At 34.9% G+C, this 10,780-nt stretch overlaps 1 protein-coding gene across 3 annotated transcripts; it reads left to right on the top strand.

Annotated features, from left to right (window-relative positions):
• Nucleotides 452–9,324, top strand: LOC107635889 (cullin-associated NEDD8-dissociated protein 1; the record flags this gene model as incomplete). 3 transcript variants are annotated; one of them, XM_016339441.2, is given in 23 exon segments in its annotated part: nucleotides 452–681; nucleotides 888–976; nucleotides 1,089–1,258; nucleotides 1,697–1,907; nucleotides 2,554–2,716; nucleotides 3,330–3,459; nucleotides 3,542–3,656; nucleotides 3,773–3,930; nucleotides 4,035–4,158; nucleotides 4,429–4,479; nucleotides 4,558–4,640; nucleotides 5,150–5,234; nucleotides 5,309–5,410; nucleotides 5,594–5,692; nucleotides 6,349–6,459; nucleotides 6,535–6,618; nucleotides 6,705–6,845; nucleotides 7,445–7,537; nucleotides 7,707–7,828; nucleotides 7,929–8,091; nucleotides 8,190–8,429; nucleotides 8,808–9,056; nucleotides 9,148–9,324. In XM_016339441.2, coding segments are annotated over 22 exon segments (2,907 nt in total), but the record flags the coding sequence as incomplete, so codon positions are not given.

The following is a 10,780-nucleotide window of genomic DNA, read 5'->3' as shown; positions in this document are numbered from 1 at the left end:
AAACTGAAAATAAATTAAAATCAACAAAATAAAAATTATAATATTTTGAATACAATTAAAAAATAGAAATCATAATAAATTCTATTAATTTTTTTTTCACATGATTTTATCTTTTAAATATATCAAAATTATACTACAAACATTTTATTTTAGTTGTCCAATATTCTTATCTTATTTAGAAATATATCTATAGCGTTCAATTTTCTTTTTATCATTATCCAATACATCTATCTTATTTACCATGATTACTTGACAACGAAATAAATAAATAATACACAATAAAAATATAAATAGTTATATTATCTAAACATAAAATTATTTCTAATTTTACTTTTTTATAAAAATTTAAAAAAAAATAACTTAAAAAAATATTTTTTTAAAAACTCATCCAAACAAATCTTTAGTCTATCTAAAAAAAAAAAGTAGTAATATATAAAAAATGAAATGAATAGGGTTTAAAGGTAGAAGAGTGTGGTGTGAGTGAGAGCTGGGTAGCGAGGAGTGTTGAGTGCAGCCCAATCGGAGTGAAACAAGACCTGAATCCAATCCGTTTCCCATTCTGATCCATCGCAATCGCATCGCCTTTTTCTCCATTCTCTCTGCCTCGCCGGTGCCGGATTCTCAGCTCGCACTTTCCTTGCTTTGCTTTGTTTAGGGTTTCATCCCTTTTTTGCTTTTCAGGTTCTGTTTTCTTTCTCTATCTCTCTACCAAAATCTCTTTGTTCTTCGCTCGCTATGGCCTCTGCTCACTCCTGCATCCCACCCCTGTCGTTAGCATTTAAGCATTCCATGTTCTTTAGAATTTAGGAGAATCGTTCCTTTATGCTTTCAACTTATTGTCACACTCATCCGACGTATTTCTAAATCCAGTTTTCGCACCTTCTCAGATTGCAGCTGTTTTGTGAGACTTGGCATTACACATTCACACAGTGCTGGCAACATGGCTAATTTAACTCTAACTGGCATACTAGAGAAGGTACATAGTTTTCTGTCCTTTTTGGAATGAGCTTGAGAGTATGGGTGCCATTATATATAGTTATTTATGTTAATTGATTCCTTTTCGGTTTTTTCTGAATTGTTTCTTGTAGATGACTGGAAAGGATAAGGACTATAGATATATGGCCACGTCTGATTTGCTTAATGAGTTGCAGAAATCATCATTTAAGGCTGATACTGATCTAGAGATGAAGTTGACAAATATCATCATACAACAGCTTGATGATGCAGCTGGTGATGTTTCTGGGCTGGCTGTCAAATGGTACAGCAATTCTCTATGCTCACTTGTATATTTTAGTTTTGCTTTGCATGTATGTTTCAAATAGTGTTATTTCGTCTTCTACCGTCAGTTATGGATTTATGCCACTGTTTTCGAAGGTTAGTTAAGTATAATTTAAAAGATTTTGTAGGATTTTTTTGCTCATTCTGCTATTCTCTTTTTCTGTGTTGTTACTATTATTATTATTACAGAAGCTAAAATCATGCCTACACTTTTAATAACTTATAATGAAAAGTCAGCTTGTTAATCCCCGTTGTTTTTACAAACGCAAGTGTTGCAGAAAATTATTTGTTCAAGGGTCTTCGTTGTAGGGAGCTCAAGTTACAATGAGAAAATAAAAAATAAATGATAAAGTTTGATACTTTTCAGAAATGTATTAAATATTATATTTATGAATCTAACTTGATAAAAGATTTGCAGTCTTGCTCCATTAGTGAGGAAGGTGAGTGAGGCAAGGGTTGTGGAAATGACCGAAAAACTCTGTGATAAATTGCTAAATGGGAAGGATCAGCATCGTGATATTGCCAGCATAGCTTTGAAAACAATTGTTGCTGAAGTTTCTACTCAGTCTCTTGCCCAGTCTATTCTTCATTCTCTCTCACCACAACTGATAAAAGGAATTACTGGCTCAGTATGTTCTTAGTTATACTTAAAACCTCTGTTCCTTCAATTTTAATAATAACTCATCTGTATCCGTGAGGCCAATGGCACATTCATTAAGTTCCACCTTTTTTTGGTCTTCAGGCCTCTCTGAGTTGATATTTTCTATTTGTAGATGATTTTATGTTTATATTATCAGTTTCTTCTGATCTGATCTGATATGTACCTATTAGGCAATAGTTGTTTAAGACATAAAAGATATTTAAATATATTTTATTTGATTTTTCGTACTTATGAAGCAGCCATTTCATTTTTTAATATTTAGACCTAAGTGTTTCAATCGATATTTATTTGCACATCCTTAATACTGTGGCTAAGTAACACTCCGTTTTTCTTTGCTTCTATTTATGATGTCAGAAATTTTATTTCTCATAGATTCATTTTATTTTTGAAAAATGTCATGTGACTTTTTTCCTCCTCCCTTATTATTATATATAGCTACGGGCAACTTTGGGTTGTTTTTTCAGTTTATATTTTTAGCCCTGCAACTTCCAAGGTTTATGGTGTAACATGAACTATATGCATAAATGTGAAACTGCTAATTGTGATTTATGAACTCTTTAATTAGTGTTTTTCTAAGTAACATGCCTTTTTGAAATCTCCACTTTATTCTGCAGATGGGCACAGAGATTAAATGTGAATGCTTGGATATTTTATGTGATGTCCTTCATAAATTTGGGAATCTAATGGCATCTGATCATGAGCTGTTATTAAGTTCCCTGCTTTCTCAGTTGGGTTCCAATCAAGCTAGTGTTCGCAAGAAGACTGTGGCATGCATTGGTAAGACTAACCTGAAATTTTGGCTTTTTATTTTTCATCGGAATTTCGATGTTGCTTTTTGTTGCAAGCGCACTGACTCCTTTTTTTTAAAAAAAATTACTTTTTTTTTGTCATTGGACTCGCATAATTTAAGATGGTTATATATGAAGCAAATGTTCCCTAAACCCTAAAACTATCAAGCTAGAAAAAGTAGCTCAAAAAGCTTTTGATGTTTGAACAAACACACCCATACCATGTATGTTTTGTTGCAAACTGGCTTTTGTATCAATTTGAACATCAAAATTGATTTGGTTTTAAAAATCTGACAAAGGGCCTTCGGCCTGGATGATATTTTGGTAAGCAAACACCAAGAGCGTTTATCTATCCATGAGCGTTAGTTTTGGTAAGGAAAATTAAAATATAAGTAAATGATTGCTCACTTGCAACATTATGATAAAAAAAGGACGCGAGAAGAAAACTGATGATGATCTCCAGAAAAGTTCTTAATTTCTCTTGACTGAAATGGTGTTCTTTCCCCTTCCTTTCTCGAATGGACCACTAATTTTATGGATCTAATACATGTCATTGAAATTAAAGTCTGTTATACTTAACGATTTAATTTTCTTCTCTTCAGCATCTCTTTCTTCAAGCTTGTCAGATGATTTACTGGCGAAAGCAACAATTGAAGTTGTTACTAACTTGAAAAGTAAAGTTGCTAAGTCTGAAATGACCCGCACAAATATACAGATGATTGGTGCTTTGAGGTGGGAAATAACTTTCATCTTCCCCCATTTCTGCTTCAGTTCTCTTTTCTGTTAAAATGAAATCACTTTCTTCTTGTTTCAGTCGTGCTGTTGGCTACCGTTTTGGGTCCCATCTTGGAGACACGGTTCCAGTTCTTATTGATTACTGTACTAATGCATCAGAAAATGACGAAGAGCTTCGTGAGTATAGCTTGCAGGTGCTATGTTTGTTATCAGAAGCTTTACAATGATGAAGAGCTTTGTGTGTAACATATTTGTTGTTTTTATACTGTAAGATATTTGCTTTGGGCTCAATAATAAAATGTTACTGCAGGCATTAGAAAGCTTTCTCTTAAGGTGCCCAAGGGATATTTCCTTGTATTGTGATGAAATTCTACATTTGACGCTAGAATATCTAAGCTATGATCCAAACTTCACTGACAATATGGAGGAGGATACTGACGATGAAGGTCATGAAGAGGAGGAGGATGAGTATGTGACCTTTGTTTTTGTTCTCTTGGCTGCTTGTATGGACAGGAGTTCATGGTTGCATGTTATTCTTGTATCTTATGTTGAATATATTGTTTCTTTTGCAGTGAGAGTGCAAATGAATATACAGATGATGAAGATGTCAGCTGGAAAGTTCGAAGAGCAGCAGCCAAATGCCTAGCAGCATTGATTGTTTCTCGCCCTGAAATGCTTTCAAGGCTATATGATGAGGTAAAGTTGCTATCAGTTTCTAGTTCATATATTATTGGTTCTTCTCAATATTTGAGAATGCGATAATGATGTTCCTATATTACCTTTATGAGATATATGCTTTTATCGTTATTTCCTTCCAATAACATTTAATATTTTCATTAAAATAGGGGGTAGGAGGAGAGAGAAAAATTATGTTTACATGCTTTTGTGTACATAACTTTTACCCACCTTTTATAATATCTTATCACTTGAATGGTTGCCTAATTTTTAGACTCTTCTGTTCTACAGGCTTGTCCCAAATTGATCGACAGATTTAAAGAGAGAGAAGAAAATGTCAAGGTTGGTCTCAAATTGAGTATTATTATTACTTATTATTTAACGATACCAAGTTGCTTATATGACATGGATATGTTGCAGATGGATGTATTTAATACTTTCATTGAGCTCTTGCGTCAAACTGGCAATGTAACTAAAGGGCAGATTGATGCAAATGAAACGAGGCAAGTCAAGCTTATGATTTTTATTCCAAATAACTCTGTCTAGTTATCTTTTTATTTCTTTGGATGGTGGAAACTTGATTCAGTGAATTGCCAGTAATTCGTTCAGAATGTTTGATTCTGATTTCTGCATGAATTAGTTGTGCACTTCGAGACATTTTTAGAAAATGTTTTCTCGAACCATGTTCTATCAATATTCTTAACTGCTGCTTTTACTGAAATGGGAATTCTACAAGATTTGTATCTGAAGACAGCTGTCTGATAATAAAATATACGTTTTTACTGTAATCTTCCTGGTTTTTCTATATCCACATGATCTGAGTGTGCACATGCATTGTGTTGTTTAGTTTTATGATTTTGTCACAATTTTAATATGGGTTGATATGCTTTATCAGCAGCACTATCTTCATCCACTATCATTCTAGCTTTTCCTGCTGTTAAGTGATAAGCCCGTTTTTGCATTTACCTCATATGGTGTCACATTTATTGAATTGTTCTTGCCTGAAATGCAGTCCTAGATGGTTGTTGAAGCAAGAAGTTTCAAAGATTGTCAAATCTATAAATAGGCAGTTGCGTGAGAAATCTATCAAGACAAAGGTAATAGTCATTAAAAGTTGATATATGATTAAAACACTCACTAGATTTTAAGCGTAGTTTACTTGTGTATGTAGGTTGGTGCGTTTTCTGTTCTGAAAGAACTGGTGGTTGTCTTGCCAGACTGTCTTGCAGACCACATTGGGTCACTCATTCCAGGAATCGAAAAAGCATTAAATGTACATCATATTGCCTTTGGTTGTAATTATTTTAATCTAATGTATTTTTATTGAGATTGGAAGTCTATGCTTCATACATAGCTCTTCTTTTGATTGCTTTAGCTTTTGTATATAGTTTTTCTCTTGTCATTTGGTCCTTTAAACTCTCTTTCTCTTATTTTATTTTTATTTTTTGCATTCCAGGACAAATCATCTACATCAAATTTGAAGATTGAAGCTCTCGTATTTACAAGATTGGTATTATCTTCACACTCTCCTGATGTTTTCCACCCATATATTAAGGTAACAGCAAGTTTTTTTTTTGTTCAGTTTATGCTTTTCTCTGGGTTTGATTCCTGCATCAGTGCTGGTGTATGATAAATTTGCTAATGATTATCTTTAAAACACTATTGGCGTATTTCCCTCTTATATGAGTTTTACTTATATATATATATATATATATTTGTTTTAACTTACTGTTTATAGTTAACTATTTTTCTGCTTTATATAGAAAAATTGTTTCCATTGACTAAAGTTATAATTTTGCCATTTCTCGGATTGTACTTATAGATTGATCCTCAAGCATTTTGGTCGAAACATTTCTTTCATGTCATAATTTAGGTATCCATGTTGCCTAGAGGTGGGTTATTGACATTCTTTTCTATAACTGATTTGGCCATGTTTATGTTGTCAGTAGCATTTGTGATTTAAGTCTTTCTCCGTATTTGACCATAGTGGGTTTCATACAAGGATTGTGTCAACTATGAAATCCGTTTTTTGGTTATCAACATCCGAACCTTTTATATAGCTGTTCCTTTACACACTTCTATTGTTTTTTACTTTGCCTGTCGAAATATTTCACTAAAGGGCAGTAACGTGAATGTTACGTTAATGTCTATGACTCTACGCATGACAAATGGAAGCATACTGCTTTATTGAATTTCTGTTCCTGTTACTAGGCTCTTTCTGCTCCTGTTCTATCAGCTGTTGGTGAGCGATATTATAAGGTCACTGCTGAGGCCTTGAGGGTATGCGGAGAACTCGTACGCGTTGTCCGCCCTAGCATTGAGGTATTTGTGTGTACCATCTTTGGGCTGAGAAATAGTGTCAGACCTATTCCTAATTGAAATGAAATTGTGGTGTAGGGATCTGGATTTGATTTCAGACCATACGTCCATCCCATTTATAATGGCATTATGTCGCGCTTAATAAACCAAGATCAAGATCAGGTTAGTATGATAATTTGTTGAAGATTGCTTTTAAATTTTTGTCATGCTTGACTCTCTCTCTCTCTCTCTCTCTCTCTCTCTCTCAGGAGGTTAAGGAGTGTGCTATCTCCTGCATTGGCCTCATTGTGTCAACATTTGGTGATCATCTAAATGAAGAACTACCAGCATGCCTTCCTGTACTTGTTGATCGAATGGGAAATGAGATAACTCGTCTCACAGCAGTCAAGGTTGGTCAGTTGAATTTTGAGCTTTAAAATTCAAGGATTTTCTATGACTTGCAAGTTGTGATATAGATAAAACTTTAAATTGTATGGTAATAAGGGAATTCCTTCACAAGGGAAGTGGAAAGGTCAATGAAATCATTATGATTACTTGTATGTAGCATACCTGATGTGCTAAATATTCAACGTTATATAACCTTTGGATGCAGCTCTTTCCCAGACCTTGCATAACACAGGATGCTTGGGCAATGGCTGCCCTTTATATTTTGTAATTAAGTTTCAGGAATCTTTGTATTCTACCCCCATTTCTCTGTAACAATTAATTGCTTTGCTTAAAATTGCCATTCTGAAGCTTCTTGAAATTTTCTTTATGTAAAGTGAACAGTTAACTCTCAGTGGACTGATATGGGTAGTAGACCCAAATCAAATTGGGGACTTGGTGACCCTAACCAACTATAGTAGCAGGGGGTTGTATGTAACTTCAGATGGCTATATTCCTTTTCTGCTCATAGATGTTCTGCTGTAAACATGATAGAAATCAAATATTTTTCTGCTTGCTGATTTATTTTTAATATATTTTTATAATGTCATGGTTTATTGAGCAGGCATTTGCTGTCATTGCTGCTTCTCCACTTCGGGTGGATCTGTCATGTGTTCTGGAGCATGTAATAGCAGAGTTGACTGCATTTCTACGGAAAGTATGTAATTCTCACCATAATGATCTGTATTATTATTTATTACCTTGAGTAGTGTTTACTTGGAATTTTTTGTGGTGGTATGTAAAGCTTATTTTTTGTTGTTACTTATTTCTGCTAGAAAGGGTCCAATATAATATAATAATCTTTGATTTGCTGGTTTGCAAAACAGGCTAATCGAGCACTAAGGCAGGCAACCTTAGGAACCTTAAATTCACTTATAGTTGCATATGGTGATAAGATTGGTTCTTCTGCGTATGAAGTTATTATTGTAGAACTCTCGGGACTAATTAGGTTTGTCTACTCATCTACCCTTATGTTAATTGGCAGTGATGATCAGGATTGATTGACCCAGTAATTTTTCCTGCCTGAATTTTTGTTGCCTGTGTTACAGTGATTCTGATTTACATATGACAGCTCTTGCCCTTGAACTCTGCTGCACGTTAATGAGTGACAAGAGGTCCAGTCCTAGTGTTGGTCTGGCTGTCAGAAACAAAGTTCTTCCTCAAGCTCTGACATTAATTAAAAGCTCCTTGCTGCAGGGGCAAGCCCTTTTGGTATTCTACATTGATTGATTGATATAGTTAATGTTTTACCCATTTTTAATATCATAAAATCTATGCATGCTTATGTTTTCTTGTTCTTAATGCTCCAGGCTTTACAGAATTTTTTTGCTGCTTTAGTCTATTCTGCAAACACTAGCTTTGATTCTCTGCTGGAGTCACTACTTGCCAGCGCCAAGCCTTCACCACAGTCAGGTGGCATTGCCAAACAAGCGTTGCATTCAATAGCCCAATGTGTGGCTGTTCTGTGCCTTGCTGCTGGGGATCAGAAGTGTTCGTCCACAGTGAAAATGCTGACAGACATTCTCAAGGATGACAGCAGTTCTAACTCTGTATGTTCTCCAGTTTTTCGGCTGCATAGCAAATGTTTTGCTGATAATCTGTTTCCCTGTCTCCTTACTTTTGCAGCCTTCCCCAATTAAATCTTGTTTAAAATATGGATGATGGACTGCTGAATCTTTATTGCTGTTTTTGGTATTTTATTTATTTAAATTTTTTCGTGGCTAGTCTGATAGGATGTCCTTAAAATTTGTAGTATTTTAGGCTATCCCTGGAATTTAATAGATACCATAACTTCAGGATATCATTTCAATATATTGTGGAATGAATTTGTCCCAACACTTCCCATTATACATCCTCATGACTTACCCTTTCAGATTGTTTCAGCACTTCCCTGTGTACTAATCATATTTTCATTTTCCATTTTAAAGGCTAAGCAGCACCTTGCCCTTCTATGTTTGGGAGAGATTGGTAGGAGGAAGGATCTTAGTGCACATGCCCATATAGAAAATATTGTCATTGAATCCTTCCAATCACCTTTTGAAGAGATAAAGTCTGCTGCCTCTTATGCTCTTGGTAATATCGCTGTTGGCAACCTTCCAAAATACTTGCCGTTTATCTTGGATCAGATCGATAATCAGCAGAAGAAACAGTATCTCTTGCTTCATTCTTTGAAGGAGGTGTGTTTCCTTGAACAAATATTTTCCCCTTGATTGTGATTTCGTGCAGATATTTATGGAAGATGCAATTCTATTGCCCTTTCTTACCCAGGTAATTGTGAGACAATCTGTTGATAAAGCAGAGTTTCAAGAGTCGAGTGTTGAGAAAATACTTAATTTACTCTTCAACCACTGTGAAAGTGAGGAAGAAGGGGTGCGCAATGTGGTGGCCGAGTGTTTGGGAAAAATTGCACTTATTGAACCTGCAAAACTTGTTCCTGCACTCAAGGTAGCTGAATTTTCTGTTGGTATGCTGTATTCATGCTTTTGACTTGCAAGTTATATATGATGGATATCTTTGTGTTTTGAAATTTCTTTAGGTAAGAACAACCAGCCCAGCTCTGTCCTGGCTTTAAGCACATTTGCACACAATAAGCCGAACCTCATCAAAGGTCTTCTTCCTGATCTGTTGCCTCTTCTCTATGATCAGACAATTGTTAAGGTAACCTGATTTGTTTTTTTTTTGCCACATGAGAGTTTTTAGAATTCAGCATGACATTACGATATGCACCTGCATTCACTTTACTGTGATGGGTTATTTACAGTAATTTTCATATAATTTGTAATGACATTTGAATTTCATAGCCTACTTTTAACAACGTAGAATCTCATATTAGTGAAGTTGGTCTTATTTTTATAATGTATGTTTCACAGCAAGAGCTGATACGGACAGTTGATCTTGGCCCTTTCAAGCATATTGTGGATGATGGACTTGAATTGAGGAAGGCAGCGTTCGAATGCGTGGACACATTATTGGATAGTTGTCTTGATCAAGTGAACCCCTCATCATTCATTGTTCCTTATCTGAAATCTGGGTTGGATGGTGAGATTTTGTTATAACCTTTCGTCATGCATGCGAGTTAGATGATTCTGATACAACGATCTAATATTTAGATTCTCTACATTTTTATTCATGTTGACACTTTCCTTTGTATTAGCTTTAAGATATTTAACTATCCCCTTTATCCATTTTTCCTAGCATGTTTGCACAAATTTAGATGCCAATGTACTAGAGCATGATTTTCACTGATGTACCAGAGGACTAGATTTGTGTGTTTCTTACTAAAGCTTAGGCAATGTTAACCATGGTAAATTTATTTCATAGCTATTATTAAATCTGATGAACTATGTAATACTTAAGGGGTTGAGGATCCTGCCTCCCTTTATTCTTTTTCAATACGTATTAATATATCTGTAATTTGAAGGATAACAATCTTGTATTTTTCAGATCATTATGATGTTAAAATGCCTTGCCATCTCATACTCTCGAAGCTAGCTGATAAGTGTCCTTCTGCAGTCTTGGCAGGTTCTTAACAGTCTCTGTTTAGGTATTAAGAATTTTCCGTATTGAAGTTCGTTTTCTAATTTTGATGTCACCTTTCAGTGTTAGATTCATTGGTGGATCCTCTTCAGAAGACCATTAATTTTAAGCCTAAACAAGATGCTGTCAAGCAAGAAGTTGATCGTAATGAAGACATGATTCGAAGCGCGCTTCGAGCCATTGCTTCGTTGAATCGCATTAGGTTTGTATTTGATCTGTCTTTCCATATGATGCTGCTTTCAGATATGGTTCGATTCTGTTAGTGATGCAACCCTAAGATTAATAAATGGATGCAACATAATATTCTGCCTTGGTTGCGTTAGGTGCTCTCCCATGATTAGTTTGCAGAACGATGCAAATTTAG

Source organism: Arachis ipaensis, chromosome B01, assembly GCF_000816755.2.
Source record: "Arachis ipaensis cultivar K30076 chromosome B01, Araip1.1, whole genome shotgun sequence".
Classification (NCBI taxonomy): Eukaryota; Viridiplantae; Streptophyta; class Magnoliopsida; order Fabales; family Fabaceae; genus Arachis; species Arachis ipaensis.
Note: the sequence above shows the minus strand (reverse complement) of the source record. Positions and strands in the feature narration are given on the sequence as shown.